The sequence below is a fragment of the Plectropomus leopardus genome, chromosome 22 (assembly GCF_008729295.1).
Source record: "Plectropomus leopardus isolate mb chromosome 22, YSFRI_Pleo_2.0, whole genome shotgun sequence".
Classification (NCBI taxonomy): domain Eukaryota; kingdom Metazoa; phylum Chordata; class Actinopteri; order Perciformes; family Serranidae; genus Plectropomus; species Plectropomus leopardus.
This window is the reverse complement of record NC_056484.1, coordinates 23,168,952-23,194,198: the sequence shown is the minus strand read 5'-3', so window position 1 is coordinate 23,194,198 and position 25,247 is coordinate 23,168,952. Positions and strand designations below refer to the sequence as shown.

The 25,247-nt window shown below is 38.1% G+C and overlaps 1 protein-coding gene across 6 annotated transcripts in view; it reads left to right on the top strand.

The window, feature by feature from the left end:
• The window catches only part of LOC121961297 (DENN domain-containing protein 5B-like), a 101,691-nt gene extending 84,055 nt beyond the window's left edge, over positions 1-17,636 (top strand). For 3 of the 6 annotated variants that reach the window (XM_042511227.1, XM_042511228.1, XM_042511224.1), the window contains 10 exons: positions 110-238; positions 544-665; positions 1,960-2,105; positions 7,591-7,632; positions 8,969-9,087; positions 9,849-10,036; positions 10,511-10,593; positions 12,097-12,223; positions 12,989-13,163; positions 15,617-17,636. In XM_042511227.1, coding sequence (XP_042367161.1) covers positions 110-238; positions 544-665; positions 1,960-2,105; positions 7,591-7,632; positions 8,969-9,087; positions 9,849-10,036; positions 10,511-10,593; positions 12,097-12,223; positions 12,989-13,163; positions 15,617-15,800 — 1,315 coding nt within the window. In that variant the 3' untranslated portion in view covers positions 15,801-17,636. The remainder of the gene's footprint in view (positions 1-109; positions 239-543; positions 666-1,959; positions 2,106-7,590; positions 7,633-8,968; positions 9,088-9,848; positions 10,037-10,510; positions 10,594-12,096; positions 12,224-12,988; positions 13,164-15,616) is intronic. The other 3 variants (XM_042511230.1, XM_042511229.1, XM_042511226.1) reach the window with 1 other exon arrangement.
• The last annotated feature ends 7,611 nt before the right edge of the window (positions 17,637-25,247 follow it).

Below are 25,247 nucleotides of genomic sequence, written 5' to 3'. Positions count from 1 at the left end.
TGTGTGTGTGTGTGAGTGTGTGTGTGTGAGTGAGAAAGAGAGAGATGAAGATGGATTCTTGTGCCTGTTTTTTTGATGAGCTTCTCGTCACTGTCCTGTGTGTCCTCAGACATATCCAGAGCATGTCAGAGATAAAGACAGATGTGGGCCGAGCGAGAGCCTGGATCCGTCTTTCCCTGGAGAAGAAGCTGCTCTCTCAGCACCTCAAACAGCTGCTGTCCCGACAAGCCTTAACCAAGTGAGCACACATGTCATCTGCCACACTCACACACACACACACACACAAACAAAAAAAAAGCACACACATGCACGCTGTGTGCTCTTTATAGGTGAAATTGTTCGTTTTTAGCACCTCGTGGGCTGTTCATTAGCAGCACCTGACCCAACATGAACACTTATCCAGCCACAAGTCTAACACATGCAGACTCGTTCTTCAAACATGTAGTTACAGTGATGATTGAAGAGCAGATGATGATATTCTGAAGTAATGCTTTAGTGTATTTAACCCCGACCTGGCTGCACTGTGCTCTGCTGTGTACGCAGGAAGCTGTACAAGCGTTACGCCTTCCTGCGCTGTGAGGAGGAGAAGGAGCAGTTCCTCTTCCACCTGCTCTCTCTCAACGCTGTCGACTACTTCTGCTTCACCAGCGTCTTCACCACCATCAGTGAGTTCTTCTCCCTCAGCTGCATCATGACGTCTGACCTCTCTTGAGTCACAGTCCAGCTCCAGTGTTCAATCACAGCCTGAGCTCTGACTTAAATACAAGTACAGGCTGTGTTCATACGTTATCAGAAAACATCTTGTTGAAAACAAGATGCAGCTTTTTAAAATCTGGAACGTCGCCTCACTGTCTCCTCTAGGCATCTATAACGCACCCTGTCCCACCTGTCAAACATCTAAAGCCTTACAGCAGGCAATGATAGGCCAGGAGCCAGTCGCAGCAGCCCCATACATGTCTCTAGGATCTTAGGACATTTCAGGATTTTGGGAACATTTGTCGGATTTTAGGATGTTCCAAAGATTTCAGGACATTTGTCGGGTTATAGGACATTTTTAGGATTTTACAACTTATCTAGGATTTTATGATGTTTCAAGGATTTTAGGACAATTCTTGGATTTCAGGACAGTTGTTGGATTTTAGATCATTTCTAGGATTTAGGATTTAGGACATTTCTCTGACTTTTCTAGGCTTTAAGGACATTTCTAGGATTTAAGGACATTTCTAGGATTTAAGGACATTTCTAGGATTTAAGGACATTTCTCAGAATAGGATTTTCGGACACTTTTAGGTTGTTTCTAGGATGCTTCTCATGTTTCTCGGACTGTAGGATGTTACTAGGATTTTTGGGCATTTCTCGTAATTTAGGACATTTCAAACATTTTAGGACACGTCAAGTTGTTTCCAGGATTTTAGGACGTTTCTCGGATTTTAGGAAGTTTTTAGGATTTCAGGAGTCTTGGGTTTTAAGACATTTCTAGGATTTTAGGACATTAGGGTCTTAACTAGGACCTCTGTTGAGGGTGTGGAGGATCCTACACTGTCACTTTTTTGATCAACAAGCAGTATTTTGATGCTGTTTTATGCACTCTGGCACCTTATGTTAACGGTGTTAAAGGTATGTGTTCTTATATTAAAAGTACAAAAACAATTCCCAGTATGAATCACTTTATTTTTATTGCGATTTCAAACACTATGTATTATTCAGCTGACAGAGCAGCTGAGCCTCTCATTTAGACACATGAACACACACTGCAGACTGTGTGTGTGTGTGTGTGTGTGTGTGTGTGTGTGTGTGTGTGTGTGTTTGCAGCCACAGGTGATGCTTTGAAGTCTTGTGTTTCCTCTCTGCTGCAGATCATAAACAAACTGACCCACTTAGATAACCTACATTGAGCCTAATTAGCATGTTAGTGTTTACATCTCTGTTCCGGTGCTGACGTGTGGTTCGCCCCTGCAGTGATCCCGTACCGAGTCGTCATCATTCCAATCAAGAAGCTGAGCAACGCCATGACCACCTCCAACCCCTGGGTGTGTGTGTCAGGAGAACTGGGAGATTCGGGCATCATGCAAATCCCCAAGAACGTGCTGGAGATGACCTTCGACGTGAGTAGTGTGACTTCTGACCCCTTAGGAGCCGAGCAGACAGTCAGTCAGTGTGGTTTGTTGTGAAGTGAGGTGCAGTGTGGGGGATGTCGGATTTTTGTGTGTCAGTTCCACTCTCTGTTTAGCTCCTTTGTCACTGTGACATCATCACACTCTGCATGCTCGCCGCACGCACATTTAATGACATGCAGGGAGTTTTAGTTTCATTAACGGGTCATTCAGGATTACTGCATGGTGGATAGACTGTGGCACATACACTAATATACATACTTAGGCCTACCTAAATAGAAAATAAATAAAAAATAAAATCATAATCATAAGAAACTTTATTCATTGAGCACTTTTCATCCAAAGGATGCAGCTTTAAAGAAAAATAAAAAGACAATAAGATCAATCCACATGCAGGCAGTGAAAATCAACATATAAATGTGAAGTTAAAAAGTACAGAGACCAGTAAGAATAGTTAAAATGCGAGAATTGACATAAAATAATAATTACAAGAATCACATTAATGAAAAGCCAGAGTAAATAAATAGATTTCCAGCTGTCATTTTACTAGTATGCAGTATACTTACAATTATATATTTAAGTAAGGTATCTTGTGTATTGCATGCTTCTCAAATAATAATTATGTTGAGCATCACCCAAAAATCAAACAATACACAATAAAGACCAAAGTCAGTCAGTCAGTCATTTTCTGTAACCGCTCGTCCTCGTAAGGGCCGCGGGGGGGACGGAGCCAATCCCATCTGTCATTGGGCAGAAGGCGGGGTACACCCTGGACAGGTCGCCAGACTATCACAGGGCCGACACATATAGACAGACAACCATACACGCTCACAGTCACACCTAAGGGCAATTTAGAGTCACCAGTCAACCTGAGCTGCATGTCTTTGGACTGTGGGAGGGAGCTGGAGACCCCGGAGAGAACCCACGCAGACACGGGGAGAACATGCAAACTCCGCACAGAAAGGCCCCCGCCCACGGTCCGAACCCCGTTCCAACCCGGGATCGAACCAGGCTGTGAGGCAACAGTGCAAACCACAACTCCACCGTGCCGCCCAGAAAGACACAAGTGAATCCTTGAATCATAACAATAAACCCTGCAGGGGAATTGTTGTGTTTGCTCTTAAGTCCTAAGTTAAAAAGACACACCAACAAAAAAACAATTTTTCTAAAAAAGGCAGTTTCTCTAACATTTGGGAGGTCAGTTGGCTGCTTGTCTTAATTATGACATAAAAACTCAGCCTGTCAGCATTAACGTGTTAGTCGTGATGCGATTAAGGTCCGTACATAATGCATCTACTACAGTGCAGACGCTCTTCTTGCTTGCTCTCTGCTTAGCTTTTATTTTTCCGATTTTTTTCCTTTTTTTCCTTCTTGTCACAAACTCCAACACGTTCAAGGAGGTTTCCTACAACGATTAAATCATTTGGAGGATAATCTTTGACCTTTTTATATCGGGATTATCTATTTTTTCTTCAGAAGAAACTACATGTATTGACACAGAGTCATGGCAAGGGATGGCTCCAACCTGCAGGAGCTGCAGTATGAACAGAACCCGTGTGACAAGAATTCGTTGAATCCTGTAAAATCAACAATAGGCACATCATGCCAGAACTGCTGGAAATATCTACAGGAAATCACTGTGCTACAGATTGCTACGGATTTTTACACATGAAGCAGAAAGACTTCATGAGACACTCCCAATAACATCCAATGCTAAGACATCTAAGTCTACCTCAAATATTTTAAACCTGGATGACACAGTGTCTTTCCTGAAACTTGCTAGAACGGCACCCGAACAGACTGATATCGCTTCCGCCTGACATACACTTGGTGCTGAGCCAAAACCGAACAGAATTAGAAAAACAAACGTCGGTGTCACAGGAAGAATTACAGCATCGCCAGGCATACAACTAAGAAACAAATACCAACCGTTGTCTGAACTAATTGTGAACGAGCCAGAGAGCAATTTTCTGAATGGAAAGCCGGGAATTAAAAATGTTCAGATTCACAAGGGGAAACATGAAATTTGCTGTGGCATACAGAAGAAGAAGCACAAGCCACTCAAGGACAAAGGATCTGTGCCAGAGGTGAGGGTGAGAGAAATCCTTCTTCTGGGAGACGGTGCTATCAGTGCTGTAAGTAATAAGAGGATCATCACATGCAGCTATCCAAGTGCTGAGGTCAGTGACATGACTGGACTTCTTTCCCAGGAACTGTCAAACCACCCTGGAATCAAACAGGTCATCGAGCATGTGGGGGCCATTGACACCAGGAGAGGAGAATCTGAAGACAAAGAATAATGAAAAATAATAATGTGCCATCACTGCAGGCTTCCCAAGGCAACTTACTAAGTATGGAACAATTTAAGGTCATCAGTGACAAATCACTGGAAGAAATTATCTCCTGTCTCACTTCCTCCACCTGCTGCCTTGATGTTTTATCCACTAGCTTCTTTAAAACTGTTCTGAGCAGTCTGGTAAAACAGCTCACTCTTATAGTTAATCTGTCTCTCCAATCTGGCACTTTTCCAAATGCTTTGAAAACTGCAGTCATCAAGCCTCTCCTAAAGAAGCGCAGCCTGGATGCCACTGTACTGAACAACTATTTGCCGATTCAAACTTTCGATTTTCAGTAAAGTTATTGAAAAAGTTGTCCACCAGCAGCTTAGCAACTATTTAAAACTATAGAATTGCTATGATAACTTTCAGTCAGGTTTTTGGCCCCATCACAGTACTGAGACTGCACTCATAACGGTAATAAATGACATCTGCCTTAACACCGATTCCAGCAAAGTTTCTATTTTAGTGCTACTGGATCTAAGTGCTGCCTTTGACACAGTGGACCATGCAATTTTATTAGAAAGACTGGAAAACTGGGTCGGACTCTGGCACTGTCCTTAAATGGTTTAAGCCATATCTTCATGACAGGAAGTGCTTTGCCTCAATAGGAAATTGTAAGTCAGAGAAGATGACTATGACAAGTGGGGTCCCACAGGGGTCCATTTTGGGACCCCTCTTGTTTAATCTCTATATGCTTCCATTAGGCCAGATTATGCAAAATAACAAAGTAGCCTACCACAATTATGCAGATGACACAAATATACATATCACTTTCACCAGGTGATTATGAACCTGTAGAACATCTATGTCACTGTATTGGGCAAATCAATGATTGGATGCATCAAAATGTTCTCAAACTCAATAGGGATAAGACCAACATCATTGTCTAAAGAAAGAAAGGCAGAGTGTCCACACTCACCTTGAATCCCTCTCTCTCATAACTCAGAGTAAAACATGAAACCTCGGGGTTATCCTGTACTCTGATTTAAATTTTCACAGTCACATCAAATCAGTAACTTCATCTGCCTATTATCATTTAATAACATTGCCATAGTCAGAGGAATAATGTCACAGCAAGACCTTGAAAGGCTCACCCATGGCTTTATTTCTAGTAGGTTAGAATACTGCAATGGTCTGTTTGTAGGCCCTTCAAAACAAGCTGTTGGCAACTTGAGCTTATTTAGAAGGCTGCTGCGAGACTCCTGACAAAAACTAGGATATATGACCACATAACTGCAGTCCTAAAATCCTTACACTGGCTACCTGTCACTCAGAGAACTGAGTTTAAAATCTCACTGCTTTTCTACAAATCAATCTGTGGCTCAGCACCAAAATATATCTCCGACATGCTTGGGACATATGAACCCTCAAGGACCCTCAGAACATCAGGGGCCGACCTACTGAGCGTCCAAGAGTCAGAACTAAACATGGTGAAGCAGCATTTTGTTATCATGCAGCACAAACCTGGAATAACCTCCCAGATGAGGTTCGACAAGCCCAGATTCTGATCACTTTAAAGGGAAAGCCCAAAAAAAAAAGTTCCTTTTTCACACTGCCTGCTCCACCTGCTGACTATCAACTTATTTTTAAACTTGATTTTAAATCTTTTAAAAATTATCTTTTTATCTTTGCACCTCTTGTCTGCACTTTTTTAAAATTATTTAGTAATTGATTTCAACCTGTATATCTTATCTTTCTCTTTTATTGTAAATCTGTATCTTTTATTATGTTTTTATATTTTATTACTTCGTAAAGCCCTTTGAATTGTCCTGTGTATGAAATGTGCTATACAAATAAAGCTGCCTTGCCTTGCCTCTTTTTTAATCATGTTAATCAGCAGCAGACATTCTCATCTTCAAGAGGCTGCACTGAGCTGAGTTTAAAAGCTACATTGATGATACTGGTATCAGATGAAAGTTGTCAGGAAGGGGGGTCAATAACACTCCAAAGTTAGACTACATATTGGTGATGGAAAAACGGCATGGCCATTGCACAGGGGTCCCTTGACCTTTGACCTCAAGATATCTAAATAAAAATGGTTTCTGTGGGTACCCACGAGTCTCCCCTTTACAGACATGTGCCCTTTATATTAGTCCCCTTCAGTTTTTTACTGTCATTTGACTCCTAATCAACACAATCTGGTAAGAATTGCTGCACTTTGGAAATATGAAGGTTTTAAAATGCTAAATAATGGAACAGAAAACATGATTTAAAAAAGGCAATTTACAAAGATTTACTATTGAAATTCTCAGATTAATTATGATTAAAAAATGAGTGGTTTGACAGACTTACTAAAATCTGAACATCAATAGAGTGCTCAAACTACTTAACTAGTCTGTTTGTCAGAAAATTGCCCTGACCAGCGCAGGTGATGTAAAATCAGTCCACCCAGCCAGCAAGGAATGTTCCCACAACATAGCTAACGTTGCCTACATGTTGCAATAATGTTTTAAAGACATATTTTAATTTAACGATCAAAGAACCTTTTAGGGGTGCTCATCATTTCAAATAATGATCCTATAAGGTTAAATGCTGAATAAGATGTTATGTTTTAACTGCAACATTTTTACAATGTTTTGGTGATGTTGCGAGGTGACAGATCACAGAATGTTTTTAATAAAACAACATTCTCACAATGTTACATAGGAACAAAGGAACATTTAGAATATGTTATTGAGGATTGAGATTAAAGAGCATTATTTTAAGCAAATGCAATTTTAAGTGATATGTTAGCAAAAAAAAAAAACAGACAAACAAAAAAAGTATTTTGCAACATTTTTTTAAATTTATAGAGAATGTTACCCAAACTATACAAAAAACGTTCTGGAAACTATAAAAAGACTTGTCGCCAAAAACGTAACTAAAACATTGCATTGGTTGCATCGTACTATTTTCAGAACGTTTTTCAGAACCAATAATTGTTAGCAGGGCCCCTCCTCTAGAGACATAACTCGCTCCATGCAGGCCCAGATGTCCTGCTGCCCTCCTGCATGTCTGTTCAGGTGCATGTTGACACGGGTGATGTTTTCATTCTGTCTGCATGATGCATGTCATTCTTGTTTGAGCTCTGAGACCAGCACGCCATCTTTTTGATTGTCCATCCATTTTGTCCTAATAAGTGTTTCCGTGTCCCTCAGTCTGCTTTCAGGCCTCACACGCACATCTCCGCCTTGTTCAAGGTCAGAGGAAGCCCCTGCTCCCCTTCATCCATGTCCCGTTATCTGTGTCTGTGGAATGCCTCTGTTGTTTCCCCTAAAGCCATTGCTGTGCTGACTTTAGACTGGCTCATAGTCTGTTACCCTGATAGAAAAAAAATCACACGTTAGATAAATGTTAAATGTAGCTTATTGAGTTACAAAGTGTGGAAATTCCAGCCTAGTGAATTCTGTGAAAGTATCCATAAACTTTTAAAGCCTGGATCAACAGCACTCTTCTTGTGCCGCGTTTGGATGCCTTTTACAAGCAATTTAACCCTTTGTTCCTTGAGAAAATTGGTTTGATTTCTTCCCGTACCATAAGTTGCAAAAAATTAATAAAACGTAACAGGAAAAAGACCAGAATTTTTTTTAAAGGGGTAAATTTAAACAAGAAAAGAAAGAAAAATGTCTAGGAACATTATTGATAATTATTTTAATTATTATAAATGTATTATTATTATTATTATTATTATTATTAACCTTTCCTTTCCTAATTTTGTGCTCATTTTGGGGCTTTTTGTCTTAGTCACTCATTGCTGTCTACTCATTTTTGCAAGAAATTAAACCAATTTCCTTAAATTTCAAAAGATTAAAAAGGATTAAAGACTTAATTTGACTAATTCTTCTTCATTTTAGTAACACAGTTAAATTGAACTAACTGAAAGATCACACCTGACCCTTTAAAACCTGGAGCGACCTCACTTTTTTGTGCTGCATTCAGACTCCTTTCATAATATTTAAACCTTTGAACTCTGAGTGAATTGGTGCAATTTATTTCAAAAACGTGATAAAAAGCAATGGGCACTTTGGGTATGAATGTTTTACAAATTCCAAGAAATTAGTAGATTTAGAAAAATTTTTTTTTTAAAAGTTAGGGAACACTGTCAAGGGAAAAAGAAAAAAGCTCAAAATGTTCATATTGCATATTTAAAAATATGTTACAGAAGTATTCTATTTTTTAAAGCACATTTTCAAAGTCGTGTTTGCCTTGTTTTTTTTTTATTAATTTCTTGCAAAGTTTTTGGGTCATTTCTTCTGTTGTTTCTCAGTGCCCTCTTTCCACGTTTATGAAAGAAATCAGGCCAATTTGCTCAGATTTCAAAGGGTTAACTGAAAGAGTTAAAGTGAAATATGAACTCTGGAAGTAGGTACTTTTATATTCATGTTAAGACTGCCTGAGTAGTAACGGTTCCTCTGTGCATCAGGTACTTGTACACTGTTTAAGTACAGAAAGCAGGATTTGATTTTGCAAGTTGATATTATTCAAAACATATTGCATCAACTAGATTTTCTCTTTTATCTGTTTGTGTGTGTTTAGTGTCAGAACCTGGGGAAGCTGACCACGGCACAGCTGGGTCACGATAACGCCGGCCTCCTGGCTAAATGGCTGGTGGACTGTGTCATGGTGCGCAATGAGATCACAGGACACACCTACAGGTGAGCGCAGGCTGTTTTTTGGTTCCTAGTAGCTTAGCTAATGACGATGGTAGGTCACTCCACAAATTTGGTCCAGCCTGAATTATTTCACCAAAAAACTGATGATTGGCCTTGACATTTTGTACAGAAATTCATTCATTACTTATTTCAGGTTTATTCATATCCTTAAAAAGCTCTGACTTTTCCTCTAGAGCGACTATGAAGTTAAAACTTATGGTTCTGTGTCAAAAATCTTTAGATGAATTCCCATGAAACTTACTACTAACAGACCAACAGTTCAGGAAACACTACAGTATTTCCCAAAACAAAACATTTTCCAAAACACCATATTTCCCAAAACACTACAGCATTTCAGAAAACATGGTAACGTTTCAGAAAACACTACAACATTTCAGAAAAGGCAGAGACTTAAAAAAATATCCATAAGGAAGAGAAAGAGTCTACGTCAAGTCCAGCATCAGTCCTGGATAAAGTTCTCTTTGCAAAAACGACCTTTTTAGGTTCAGAAACCTTCAACTTCCTTTTAGTTTTGTAAGTTTCTAAAATATAAATCTTAAGTGATTTTTATCAACTTCAATTTTTTTTTTTAAGGCGTTGTTTAGGGTCATGTATTGCAGTTTTTTAGTACCAGCAGGTCTCAGAGAACTGCTGAGATGAAAGAATCTGCAGCGTGCTGACGGAGAGAATAGATGTAATGTGTCAATCAATGAGACAAACACATCCATCTGAAAGCAGCACTTTGTTGCCTCTGTCCCCTCCAGGTTCCCGTGTGGTCGGTGGCTTGGGAAGGGCGTGGACGACGGAAGCCTGGAGAGGGTCCTGATCGGTGAGCTGGTGGTGCCCAGCGGAGAGGAGGATTCTGGGAGAGGCTGCCGTACACCCCCGCTGCAGCGCTCGCCATCCCAGACCAGACGCATCAGCATCACGTCGCTGTCAGGACGAGGACACAGTCAGTATCTGTCAGGACTCACATGCATCATGGGATTTCCAGACCTTATAACTGTTGACTCACAACGGTTGAAGTAGAGTTTATTTACAGAAGAAAATAACAATTAAAGGGAGTTTAAAGTTTCATGTAGGAACTATTTTCTCTCCACCAAACTTCATCCACCAATCATATCACTGCACAGAATAACCCTCCTCTTTTTCTTTTTCATATTTTTTCTTTATGTGGCTTTTTTGAAAATTTTGAAGTCATTAATCCAGAATGTTAATTCTAATTTTAGTAATAAATTTGTCTGTTTAAGCACTTTATGAAATGTTTCAGTTTATTGATTGATAATAATTAAACACTGGAGACTTCAGACTGAATATTTCAAAACTCAGTGTCCTGTGAACAATATAATGCACCAGTCAGAGGAAGCTTGTAATGTTGGCTTGTTAATGACACTGTGTTTATGTCTTGATGTTTTCTTGATTCCAGAACCGACCTCAGCCCAAATCCAAGAGGCCATTGGGGAGGCTGTGAACAACATCGTCAAACACTTCCACAAGCCGGAGAAAGAGGTGAGGGACCAGTAATGAATGAGGTCATTTTTTAGTCGCTTAATCACGGCTGTACTCTCTCTGAACATTTGGTGATATAACTGTTCGTCTCTATCCGCTGCCTGCGTTCATGATGTTGTAGTCAGTAAAGTGGTGTTTGATGGCCACTCTAATGGTCTAATAGTCCTGCAGCCACAGCTCAGGGCTCAGGCTGCACACTAAGTGCTCTCTGAAGGAAAGAGAGGGGAGGAAGAGGCCATGAAGTGGACTACTGTTGTTTCATGTAGTTATGTGGCTCAAAATGTGCCAGAGTTTTCATTACAGATTTGCGCAAAACTAAGCAATGTTTTAGAAATGACAATAAAACACAAATTGTGAGATGACTGTGTTTCCACTGAGTGATGTTCTGAGACTTCTCCTCTGGTGATAACATTCCAAGAAGCATGGTGATGGATGTTCAAAACATTAGCAGCTTTATTTCTATTGCAGCCACCACACTAGCCGTCATTATTTCCAATCCAAGGCCATATAGGTGTGTTATGGAGCCATAATGGAAAGGCGAGCCCCTTAAACGTAGAAGCGGCCATGTATGAGGGATTTCTGGGAGGTGATAGTCCATGTTTCATAGAGGAATTGTGGAGTAGAGTTAAATGATGCAGTAACAGCTCTTGTAGCTCCTGCTGCATCATGAGGGAGCCAGTTCCTAACGACAAGCACATAGTCATAGCATCATGTGACCTATAAAAGACAAAAAAAAGTGTTTCCATTTCAGTTTTTTTGGAAATTAATTAATTTGTTTCCGTTGAGTGTATTTTCACTATTTCAGTTTGTGCAATCTGAGGGTTGTCTCTATAATAGTATGAATAACATCTATACATATGTGTGATCATGAGTAGAAAATATGTAACCTGAGTACATTAGTTACATAAAATTATCTTGTTATAGATGCAGGTGACTTAACCCTTTGAAACCTTCTGTTAAAAAAAAAAGAATGAAATAAAGAAAAGACAAAAAGTAAGTTAAAAAAAAAAAGGAATGACCTATGAAAAATGCTTAAAATTTAAAAATCATAATTTTGAATATGTAATCTTGATAAATTTAGATTTTAGGTTTAGAAATTTAGGTTTTTCCAAAGCTTTTTTTTCCCTTTTTGCTTGACATTTTTCTCAAGTTTTTTAAAAATTATTTGCTAAATCTACTGCTTTCTTACAATTTGTGGGTCATTTCTCACCGAGTTACTCAAAGCCTTTTCTCCCCAAGTTTTTGAAAGAAAAAAAAGAAATCACTAATTCAATCAAAGGTTCGAATACTTGTGAAAGGCGTCTGTAAGCAGCACAACAAAAATGTTTTCACTCCGGGTTTCAAAGGGTTAAAGGTGATATGTCAATAATGTGTTTACAGCTTGTTTCCACACAATCTAAAGGATGTAGACCAGCCGTAACTTTAAATACCAGGTACAGGTAGAGTTTATGTACAGAAAAATCCGCATCCTACTGATGTGTTTTGTGTGTTCTATGTCTGCAGAGAGGCAGTCTGACCGTCCTGCTGTGTGGAGAGAACAGTTTGGTGGCAGCTCTGGAACAGTTCTTCCATCATGGCTTCAAGTCCTCTCGGCTCTTCCAGAAGACGGTGTTTGTGTGGGACTTTGTGGGTGAGTGTGGAGGGACGCTGCCCCCTGCTGCTGACAGGATAAACCGTTTAATTTGGCCCATTAGAGGGGATTTATGGGGAAATAATGTGTTTATAATGTTTTGTTTCACCCTTTTTTTAAACAGATTTTGATTTGTTAAACCAGTTTTTATTAAACATTTGAAACTTGTGCAAATTTGGCTAAGTTATTTTCAAAAATTTGGGAATAAGGTAATGAGCAAAGAGGAAGAAGAAGAAATGACCCAAAAATTAGCAAGAAAGTGTAAGAAATTTACCAGAGAATTAGTTTTTTAAAAAAAAGAAATGAAATGACCTGAAAAGTGCTTTAAATTATTTAAAAATTAAATAAATAATTTTTATTAATTATATAGTTTTTCCCTAGCTTTTAAAATAATTTTCTAAACTAAACTAATTTTTTGCAATTTGTCGAACATTTTCTACCAAGTTGCCTTTTTGCCGTTTTTCCCATGTTTTTGAATGAAATTGCAGCACAAGAAAAGTGATGTTGCAAGGCTTAAGGAGTATCCATCTATGTACATTTTTGTCTTTTTTGTCAGGTGTATTTTTTGTTATTAGACAATCTGTTCAATGTCTGCTTCAGCTTTTAGAAAAGGCAAAAAGGGAAGGAGTTGCATAACTGATGATTATTTTATTTTAGTACAAAAAAAATGTAGAAAGTTGTGATATATGCTGTGAGCTCTCTGCTAACAGCAAAGTGTGTGTGAGACACCAGTGTGAAGGAAACATGTCCTTCGTCCCTCTGCAGAGAAGGCTGTTGCCTACATGGAGTCAGCTGACCAGATGGGGGACCTTCAGGAGACGACGGAGCCTCTGGGGATGACCTGTCAATCACTCTGTCGCTATGTCAACGCCATCAACTCCACCCCCAGGAACATTGGCAAGGATGGGAAGTTCCAGCTGCTGGTCTGCCTCGGAGCCAGGTACACTGCCATCCACCTGCCTTTGACATGTCGGTGTTATTATTCTGTCATTTAGATGTAATATTTAGATTTACCATAAAACATTTGGATTTAAGATTAACCATGTAGATTTAAGATTCAACATTAAGATTTAACATAGGACATTTAGATTTAGGCAGGCAATGCAGCTTTATTTGTATAGCACATTTCATACAACAGGTTAATAAAATGTGCTTTACAGAGTAATAAAATATAAAAGCATAATAAAAGACCCAGATTTACAATAAAAGAGAAAAGAGATATATACAAGGTCAAATCAATCACTAAATTATTTTTAAAAAATAAAATAAAAAATTCACTATTAAAAATTGCAAAAGTGCAGACATTTAAGATTTAACATTGTAATGTAGATATATGTAGATATAATATGTAACATTTAGATGTAATATTTAACAATTAGATTTAACACTTAATATTTAGATTTAACGCTTAGATGTAATATTTAGATTTAACATATTACATTTAGATATAACTTATACAACATTTTGTCGCAACATTTAATATTTAAAAATTGGATATAACATCTAAAATTTAGATTTAACATTCAGATATAACATTTAACATATAACATTTAAATGTAAGATTTAACATTTAGGTTAGAACATTTAACAATTAGATTTAACATAACATTTTGATGTAACATTTAACAATTAGATTTTCACTGTAATGTCTAGATTTAACATTTAATATTTAACAAGTAGATATAACATTTAGATACATATAACATCTACATTTAAGATTAAATATTAAAAATATAACTTTAAGACTTAACATTTAACGTATAACTTTAAGACTTAACATTTAACATTAAGATTTATCATATAACAATTAACAATTAGATTTGACATTACATATAGATATAACATTTAAAAATTCAGTTTAACATAATAATTAGATTTAACATTACATTAAAATATAACTTAACATTGAGATTTAAGACTAAATATTTAACATCTAGATTTAACATTTGATATAACATATAACATTTAGATTCAAGATTAAATTAAACTTTTAAATTTAACACTTGAATGTAAAATTTAGATTTAACATTTGACATTTAACATCTAGATTTGACATGACGCATTCAAATTTAGGCAGGCAAGGCAGCTTTATTTGTGTAGCACATGTCATACAACAGGGGAATTAAATATAAAAACATAATAAAAGAGAAAAAAGATTTCACGTTCAAGGTAAAATCGTTACTAAATGAAATAAACTAAAACAATCACTATTAAAAAATAGCAAAAGTCGAGACATTCAAGATTTAACATTTATGTTTAACATAACATTTAGAATCATGATGTAGATGTAACTCTTAAGATTATGATTTAATATTTAACAATTACATTCAAACGTTTAGATTTAAGATTAAATATTTAATGTCTAACATTTAAGATCTAATAAATGGATATAACTATTAACATTTAGAGTTTAGGTTCAAGATTGAACATCAAGATTTCACATATAAAACTTGGATATAACATTCAGATGTAATGTTTAGATTTGAAATTTAGATTTAGCATAGTACATTTAGATATATCTTAACATTTAGATTTAAGATTAAATATTTAAATGTATAGATTTAACATTTAACATTCAAATATAACACTTAGATGTAAAATGTTACATTTAGATTTAAGATTAACAGTTCCTGGTTTTAACGAGTACTATTATTTTAGCTCTTTAATTAAATACAAAGTCTTGTTTTTTCAGATGCTTGTGTTACAGTTTTGCTTGTATGAAAAGTGCTATATAAATACAGTCTGACTGATTGATTTAACATATACCATTATAATTTAACATTTACATTTGACATATAACATATAGGTTAAGGATTTAGGATTTAATCTTTTGATTAAACACAACATTTAGATACAAGATTTAACATTTAAAATGAAGAGTTAACATATGACATTTAAATTTCAAATTTAATATTTAGATATAACATCATTTAAATTTTTAAATGTAGATTTAACATTTAGGTTAAACACAACATTTAGATATTAGATTTAATATTAAAATTTAGATTTAACATTCAGAGTTTACATATAACATTTAAATTTAAGATTTAATATGTAGATATAACATAAAATTTAAATTTAAGATTTGAATGTAAGATTTAGCATTTGGATTTAACTTATAACATTTAAATGTAAGATTCAATATTTAACATTTATGTATAACATTTAGATTAAACATTTAAACATTTTTTATACAAAATAATAAATCTGACAAAGTTCACAAATATCACTCTAAATGTGATTAAAAAGTGACTTTGAAAAACCTCACACCTCCTTTTAATTATGAGGAGAAATGTTGCTGTTACTTTCAGAGTGCACAACTTAACAATCAGCGCCGCATACCTGTGAAGGGTTAGTATGTCCTGATGAAGCATTTTACCATTTGTTCTGCAGAGACCGGCTGCTAACCCAGTGGCTCCCCCTGCTGGTGGAGTGCCCAGTGATCCAGCGGATGTACGAAGACACAGCCCTGCTCAGAGACCGCACCACTGTCAATGCCCTCATCGGAGTCCTGGAGACGCTCCACGACTTCCCCATCACAATGGAAGCCTCGCTGGTCAAAGGCATCGACCTATAGCTACGGGAGAGAGCGCTGACACTTAGCTCTGCATTTTCCTCCAAAACTTCTCCTCACTACCACCAACCTCACCCAGCCCTCCACCTTTAGCTTCTGGGATTAGACATGTGAGCACGTAAGAAAGGAGTGAGGGACAAGACATGGAAACTGAGGAGACATTTGGGTACCAAAGCAAAAAGTTCCACTGCTTCTGTGAGAGGTTGGGGCGCTGGATGCAGTATTATTTCCCCGCCCTCAGCTCTCAAAAACCCTTTTAAACTCAAAACAACCAGTCTGTAGTCATGTTTTATCTCATGAACTACAGATCCCACTTACTAAACATGACTGTGTACAATTTTCCATTTGATTTGGAATGATTTCCCACGTTCCAGGCAGCCGCTGGTTACACTTGTTTTCATTACACTTAAAATCTTGAAGCAACATTAAGCTTGCTGTAGCCCATCATAGTATTTTATTTTTTATTATTGTCAGTAAATGCCATGAAAAGACCCGAACCAAGAGCTTTTCAGTCCGTCTCTTAATACTTCCTGATTTCCCTACAGCATGTGGCTCACAGCTCCAAGATCATTGGTTTCCACCAGGGATGCAACATATTGGATTTTTTGCCCAAAAATAACGTGTTAAAAAAAATAACGCTGATTAATCGCGATCGGTGGTGCACTTTGACCCCACACGTCATTAAAGGCCACAGTGGCTTTGTGAGTTGAGTTTTCGTGTCATCAGAGTACTTAAAGCCGGAAATATCACCACAAAGCAAATCATGTAGCAGCGGGGCCCGTGTTAGCAGGGTTGAGCGTCAGCACCGCCCACATGAGCAGCGCTGGTCAGACGCGTCACAGCTGCCTGTCAGCTGCGGCACGTCAGGAGAAAAGCTAAATTCACCTCAACAGAAAGAAACTGCATTTTTGGGGGACTATTTTAAGTGGTGGATTAATCTATATCTGGTGTTTTAGTGTTGGATCTTTCATTTCATTTCATGGGAATGAAAGACTGCAAGAAAAATATAAAATATCAACAGACTTATTCTGTAAAATATACCAACATGTCATGGCAATGTAATTTTACAAAAGCAAACAACAACAACAAAACAGCAAGCTTATGTTAAGCTAATGCTTCTGCAGGTTAATTTTCATAGTGTATTTAAAACAACTGAAACAGCAGCTGCTTGAAGGGAAGAAAAAACTAACGAAAAGTGTTAAATATGCTTTGGAAAATTGTTGACAGTAATACACACATAAAAGGGGGGAATTGCAAAACCACTGGAGTGTTTCTTTAAACTTTTAGTAGCAGCAGAAGACATGCTATCATCATAGCCTAGCCTGCCTTCAGAAGGTAAAACTAGATAAACTGTGTGATAGATTCACTTTCCAGCCTGCAGCTGGCGATTACAGTGCCACCTTCCCTACACCCTAGTTAGCGTTAGCACTAGCGAGCATGCCTATGGGACGTGGAAAGATGAGACGACCTCAGGAAGAGACTGAGTGATCACTGACACGCTAGGACAAGGACTATGTTCCATAACCTACTGACTGTCACCCTGCGCAGTGTTACAGTCAGCAGCTCTCATGCAGCTCTGTGTTTCAACTCACTGGACGTGTGTTGGGCATTTTATCCACATAAAACACAAACTGATGTCAGTGATGAGACTCAGAGTCAGGGGCTGAGTCTGTGGCCGCAGGGACATTCCTACTGAACAGGTATCGTCCTGTCTGTTTGAAATGCTGTGTCCGAGTGTGTGTGCATGTGTGTCATATTTCAGGATCTGTGCAAGCTGGTGCATGTGTGTTTACTCTGCATTTATTTTTATATCTACCAAATTTTGATCAACTCATTTCTGTAGCGTACTGTGTGTGTGTGCATGTGTGTCATATTTCAGGATCTGTGCAAGCTGGTGCATGCCTGTTTACTCTGCATTTATTTTTATATCTACCAAATTGTGATCAACTCATTTCTGTAGCGTACTGTGTGTGTGTGTGTGTGTGTGTGTGTGTGTGTGTGTGTGTGTGTGTGTGTACCTCACACAATATAGAATTTCTTAACAGTTTGCCAACAGTCACGTCAATGACAAAATGTCCAAGTAAATAATCCAAATTTAAGGTTCACCTACTAGCTTTTTGGCTAAAATGGTGGCAAAAACTAGTAAGTGGACCTTAAGTTAAGATTATTTTGTAAAAACTACAATTCCCAAGGTCAAAAAGGAATTTACACACAAGCAACAAAATGGTCCTGTTTCTAAATGAATGTAGTAATCACTGGAATAGTGGCACTAACAGCAGAGTGTGTGAAGTGCATCGGCCACTCACTGTCTAGACTACTATAGAACATGTTTACAGAGGATTAATGAAAAAATCAGCTGTTTTTCTGAGTTAACCTTTGAAACCTGGAGCGGCATCAACTTTATTGTGCTGCTTTCTGACACCTTTTTCAAGTAATAAGACATCTGAACCCTGAGCAAATCAGTATGATTTTTTTTGTTTTTTTTAAAGGGGGATAAAAGTAAATAAGCAACTAAATTTTCTACAAATTGCAATAAATAAGTAAATTTAGAAAATTAAATTTCAAAAACTCAGGGAAACATGTCTAGGAAAAAAAGAAAAAAGCTAGGGTAAAAACTCTGTTTATAGTTGCCATAATTATATTTAAAATTAGGTTACAGAATTATTATACATTTTTATGCTTTTTCCAAGTCAGTTTTTTGTCATTTTTTCCCCCATTTCCCCATTTTTTAAAACAAATTCTCTGGTAATTTTCTTGTACTTTTTTACCAGTTTCTTGCTAATTTTTGGGTCATTTTTTCGCTTATTGCTCATTGCCTTCATCCCATGTTTTTTAAAGAAATCAAGCTAATTTGCTCAGGTTTCAAAGGCTTAACAGAATTATCTCAGATTCATTCAAGAAGAATTAAGAAAACTGTAGAATTTACTGTACACAATAGGAAACATGTTGCGTGAATCCTGATAGCTGTTACGTAATGCTTACATTTTTAAGGTGTTCTCTTGTATTTTCTATTGTCAACAAATCTCATTAAAAACACCAAAACCAGTTAAGTGTTAGGGCACAGTCACAAAAGTCTGCATGCAATCAAGTGACTATTGCCTGCAGAGGAGGTATTTGTGGGCAGTGCTTGGTGTGGCACTTAATAATAAATACCAAGAAATGTGATGTTATATTGAGCTGCCCCTTGAAGTTGGAGATCTGAATCATCAGTTTTTTCTGTCCAGTATACTCACTCCACAGCAAAATCTGGGGACCAAAACATCCCTGCATTTTACTTCAGAGTGAGTGCTCTTGACTTTCACGCTCCTATTTGGTACAGGGAGTTGCGGACATGCAGGCAGCAGCACAGAGGAGAGACCTCTGCTTTAAGTGGTGAGCTCACAGCAACTTAATACAACACAGCCTCTGGCTTTCTGGGAAACCAAATGTGTGTACCTCTCCACATTTAAAAATGCATCTTACTTTACATTGCTTGTTGTCAGAGAGGTTTCCAGGCAGGCTATTTTTAACTACTTTAAGGCCACATTTAGATGAGAACGGCCCTACTAAAAATGGAAACTCTTTCCTTTGCATTTAAAAACGCAATGCATAGATGTAAATTTGCTTTGCCACCAGAAAATAATTTCATCAACCTTCTGGTCACATTGAATGGAAGCCAAAAGGATGTGAATGTTGTTCATTTTGCCCTTTTTGACTACCCAAAGCGCATATCTCAAGACTTTTTGACTTCCCTGCCCTGTCTGTTAAGAGGCATACATATCTAATGCACAAATGTATAGTTTTAGGAACAAAATGGTTCATTTGTGGGGGACTATTTTTAGCGGTGGATTAATACACAGTTGGTTCACAAGTGGCCATTTACTGCTCTAGGATGTGCTTTTCTGTATTCTTTTTTTTTTTTGCAAATAGGCATTTATTATTTGTTTATGTCTTTTCATGAGATTTGTTGACAACATAAGAAATATAATATGGTCTCATTCTTTAATGTTTTGGCATAAAATGAATTCATTTGATGTGAGCGTGTCATGTTACAAGCTGTTAATTCCCATAGGACATAAATGCAACATGACAGCTGTCAGATGTAAAAGAGAGAAACAGAACCTTCCAGCAGCCAGCAGAGATGGGTGGAAACTATTTTTCTTCAGATGGATTTTTGTTCTCCCGTTAAACTTTTTCTGCATGAGAGATTACGCCACTGTTGCGACTTGCCGCCGTCTAAGCGAATCTTTCCTGAGAAATGGTGTAAATATTCTCATTAGTGCATGTTGACACTTAGACTGAGCTGTATTTATCGTGACCCATGATGAGTCTTGAGGTGACTTGTCATCGTTGGTCATCGTTGCATCCCCAGATCCCTGTAGTGATTTTGCCCTCTCCTGAATCTGTGAAGGAGCCGCAGCCTGTCATGGTTTGTTCTGAATGTCGTCTTTTCATGTATTTATTAATTTCATGTTAATCCAAGGCAGGCAGACAGCAGCACTGGTATTTTAAGGTTAATAAAGCCTGTGAATTAACTGGAAACATGTCTTTAAACCACTATTCATGTGTTTTTATCATGTTTTAACCCTTTGTTCTCCTGCTGCTGTTGCCCTAATGCCTCACCTACAGGACTATCCACACCCAAAAGCACAATATCAGCCCTACATTTCATCATGGATGTTTGTCTTCAGACTTTTCGCTAATGGCTACAGGGCAGATTTCTGGCCCCAACTGAGACTCCTCTTTAGACTACTGCACTCTTTGCTTACTGAGCGAATTAATTACTTACATGAACACGTCGTGTGACGAGTGTTATTAACCCCGAGTGGATCTGCTCAAACAGGAAAACAGGAAATGCTACCGACAGCCAGCGGACAAATGGAGTTTCATGTCGGTGTTGGACTGACTTCTCTGTTCTGATATTTATTATGCTTATTTCAATAAAAACACCCCCGTGTGTTAAAGGTGCCAGCTGTGTTTGTCTGTGTGTGTGTATTATAAAGGTGGAAAAAAGTCAAGAGGATTTTCTTACAGGGAAACATATTTATAGTACTAAGCAGTGATGCATGATAATGATTATTTCAACCAATACTGATAAACTGATCATTTCCAGCTTCTTGTGGGTAATAAGATACCGATATTTCTTTTTTTTTTTTGTTGTTTTTCATTACCTGAGGGTATGAAAGGCTGAGATGTGATGAGTACAGATGAAATTAATTTGTGCATTTTCATTTAAAAAAAAAAAAACATTTCATTTACATTTTCATTTATTCATTCATTTATACATCAGATATCAGTTTATGATTTCAGCATAACCGAGCTGGAAACTCACTACACCTGAACTCAAACCACGTCCAGCGTGTCCTCTCATCATGTCTTCTCATCATGTCCCCGTCACACACATACGGAGCAGAAGGAGGGAGACGGCGGCCACTTACACCGGTGTTCAGCTGTTACTGTAAGCAGCGAGCGTGATAATAAATGACAGTATCAGAGCAGGATCTAGACATTTTGGTGCCCTAGAAGAGATTGATCACCTGTCGGACAATGGAGAAAATGGAACGGACATCCGGAGACACCGGCAGACAATGAGAACGGAGCAGATCAGTCCACATCAGTAACCCATCCCTGACTTTCTCTTTGAGTCCGCAGCGCCGTCAGGAAAACAACCTGAAAATGACTTTTTAAAAGCCTTATTCCCATTGTTTTGAAATAAATTTAAGTCAATTTGCTCAGATTTCAAAGGGTAAAGTTAAGCTATGTTGACTTAAAATGTCTAATGTCCATTTTCTGACCATCTAAGAACTTACAAACATGAGTTGTTTTTACTTAAAGGGGAACTCACAATTTTAAACGTTAACGTGTGTTTTGAAGTGTTGTGTTGTACTATTGCAAGACTTCTGTGCAAAAAAAAGTTGTATAAGCATTTTATGCTGTGTTGCTGCAGAGAAAAACTGATCAGTATATGGTAATAACATGAAACATTTGTTTCCATAATGAGATGTTTGTCATGATTTAACAAGATTCAAGTCATTATGTTAGAAAATAAGCTTTTCACATCATAGCAAGAAACTTTTCTTGTTATAACAACATACTATTTATCTTGTTATAAGACTATGACAATTCTCGACATGCTATTCTATGTGGTTTTCAGCTGTTTTTTGGACACGTTATATTTTGACATTTTTTCACATACTATACTATGACATTATTGGTCGTTTTTTTGATGTACTATATTATTATGTTTTGGGCCGTGTTTTCGACATGCTATTTTATGTGGTTTTCGGTCCTCTTGCGACATTTTATATTTTGACATTTTTCGACATACTATACTATGATTTTTTCGGTGGACTTTTCAACATGCTATATTACGATGTTTTTGGACATTTTTTGGACATGCTATACTATGTCGTATCTCAACATGCTATACTATGTGGCTTTCAGCTGTTTTTTGGACACATTATATTTTGACATTTTTCAACATACTATACTATGACGTTTTCAGTTGTTTTTTGACATGCTATATTATGATGTTTTGGGCTGTGTTTTCAAGAGGCTATACTATAATGTGTCTCAACATGCTATGCTATGTGGTTTCTAGCCCTTTTTTCGACTTGACATTTTTATGCATGCAGGTCATTGTTGTCCATTTTTGGATGACATTCTATACTATGATATTTTTATGTATTTTTTAATGACATACTATATTATAGTATAGTTTGTTGTCCAAAAATACATAAAAACATCATGACATTTTTATTCTTTTTTGGGATGGCATACTATACTATGCGGCTTTCAGCTGTTTTTTGAACATATTATATTTTGACATTTTTCGACATACTATACTATGACGTTTTCGTTTGTTTTTTTGACATGCTATATTATAATGTTTGGGGCCATTTTTTGACGTACTATACAATGACGTGTTGACATGCTATACTATGTGGTCTCCAGCCGTGTTTACAACATCTCATATTTTGACATTTTTCAACAAAGTGTACTGTGACATTTTTATGGATTTTTGGATAACATATGACATTTTATACATTTTTGGACGACATATCATACTATAACTTTTTTGTGTATTTTTGGATGAAAATTTATACTCTGAAAATTTTAATTCATTTTTGGACAACATACTATACTACATTTTTATGCATTTTGGTGATATTTCTATGCAGTTTTGGACGACATACTATACCATGACTTTTTTATGCTTTTCAAGCTGACACACTACAGTATAAAAATTTTTTGCATTTCTGGATCACATACTTTATTTATTCATTTTTGCTATTTTGGTGAACATGACCATTGTATGCTGTTTTTGAACGCCATATTTTATCCAGACTTATTTATGCATTTTTGAAATGACCTTACCCGATTTTGACTTTGTCATAATATTATGGATGACATATTATCATATGACTTTTTCATGCTTTTTTAGCTGATTTATTATACTACAACAATTTTATGGATCTTTTTTACAACATATTATACAGTCAGGCGCTCAAACAGTGAGAAAAAAAAGTGAGGGATTATCAGTGAGCAGGATATCAGCAGCCATCTTTCCTTTCTCCATCCATCCATCCATCCATCCATTTTCTTCCGCTTATCTGGAGTCGGTTCGCGGGGGCAGCAGCCTAAGCAGGGAAGCCCAGACTTCCCTCTGCTGCACTGCGCTCGGCCTGCCGGTACCTGTCTGCTGCCTCCAGAGTCCCACAGGCCAAGAAGGCCCGATAGGACTCCTTCTTCAGCCTGACGGCATCCCTTACCGCCAGTGTCAACCAACGGGTTCGGTTGTTGCTGCCCCCCGACAGGCACCGACCACCTTACGGCCACAGCACCGGTCGGCCGCCTCAGCATTGGAGGCACGGAACATGGCCCACTCAGACTCAATGTCCCCTGCCTTCCGCGGGACATGGTCAAAGCTCTCCCAGAGGTGGGAGTTGAAGCTCCTTCTGATGGGAGACTCTGCCAGACGTTCCCAGCAGACACTCACGATGCGTTTGGGTCTGCCAGGTCTGACCGCCGTCCTCCCCCACCATCGGAGCCAACTCACCACCAGGTGGTGATCGGTTGACAGCTCCACCCGTCTCGTCACCCGAGTGTCCAAGACATGCAGCCGCAAGTCCGACAATGCAACTACAAACTCGATCATCAAACTGCGGCCTAGGGTGTCCTGATGCCAAGTGTGCATATGGACACCCTTATGCTTGAGCAGCAAGAAGAACGAGGGAGTCCCCAGAAGGAGCACTCTCCAGCACCCCCTCTAAAGAATCCAGAAAGGGTGGATACTCTGAACTGCTGTTTGGACCGTAGGCACAAACAACTGCGTCCGGGCGAGGGAAACTGGACGATATTTTTCCTTTTTTCATCATAAGGGGTGCAGTGAGCTACACTTTGTCTGGTCCCTCCCCGGGAACCTGTTTTCCATAGGTGACCCTACCAGGGGCATAAAGCCCCCAACAACTGAGCTCCTAGGATCACTGGGACACGTAAGATTCTCCATTTTCAACTCAACTTTTTCCTGCTCAATCTCTTGCTCAACTTCTCAACAGATAACACTTTCTCCATCTCCACTGCTGCCTCCCTCTCAATGTCTGACTTGCGCAACAAAGGCAACTCTTTCTGCTGCTTGGAAGGTAAACCCACACCAGGACAAGTCCTCTGCACCTGAAGAAACAGGACAGGCCCTCCAACCAATAACACCTTCATCTTAAAACTTAAATTAACTTATGCCCAATATTAACCTTGTAAAAATCAGCTATTTTAACCAACTGATCCCACATGACCTAAAAAACTTTCAGTGGGCGCCGCCATGAATGCCTGCACAACTTCATCAATAGTTCACAACTCACCCAGCGACAATAGGATGTACAATGTTCAGACCTACAAGCATGCGCTGCAGCCTTCAACACAGAGCTTCCCAGCTATCTGACTGCCTAACCACAAATCCGACTACATAACTCTCCTCCCTAGTCTTTATGAGGCTTCCTCTCTGAAGCTTTTGTGCTCCCTTGTTGCGTAGATTTCCCGGATTATGGCTGCACCTGGATTGTGGTCACGGTTGTGCTGTTGCTGTGGTCCTGTCAGTGGCTGCGCCTGTGTTGTAGGTCTTGGTTGCACTGATGCTGTGATCCTACTCGGCAGAAACATCTACTGCCATCGTTATTGGTCATGTCATGTTATCGCTGCTTACATAAACTACAATATTTGCATGTAACATTGCATGCTATCATAAATTACATTTATTATTTTTATGTGTATTACAATTGTTAAATGTTATGTTATTGTTGCATCTCTCCTGTCTTTCTCTTTCCTTTATGCAATTTTGTCATCTACTGTAATTTAATTTGTTTTTTACAACATCTATTGCACGTCTGTCCATCCTGGCAGAGGGATCCCTCCTCAGTTGCTCTTCCTGAGGTTTCTTCCATTTTTTCACCGTTATAGGGTTTTTTGGGGGGGAGT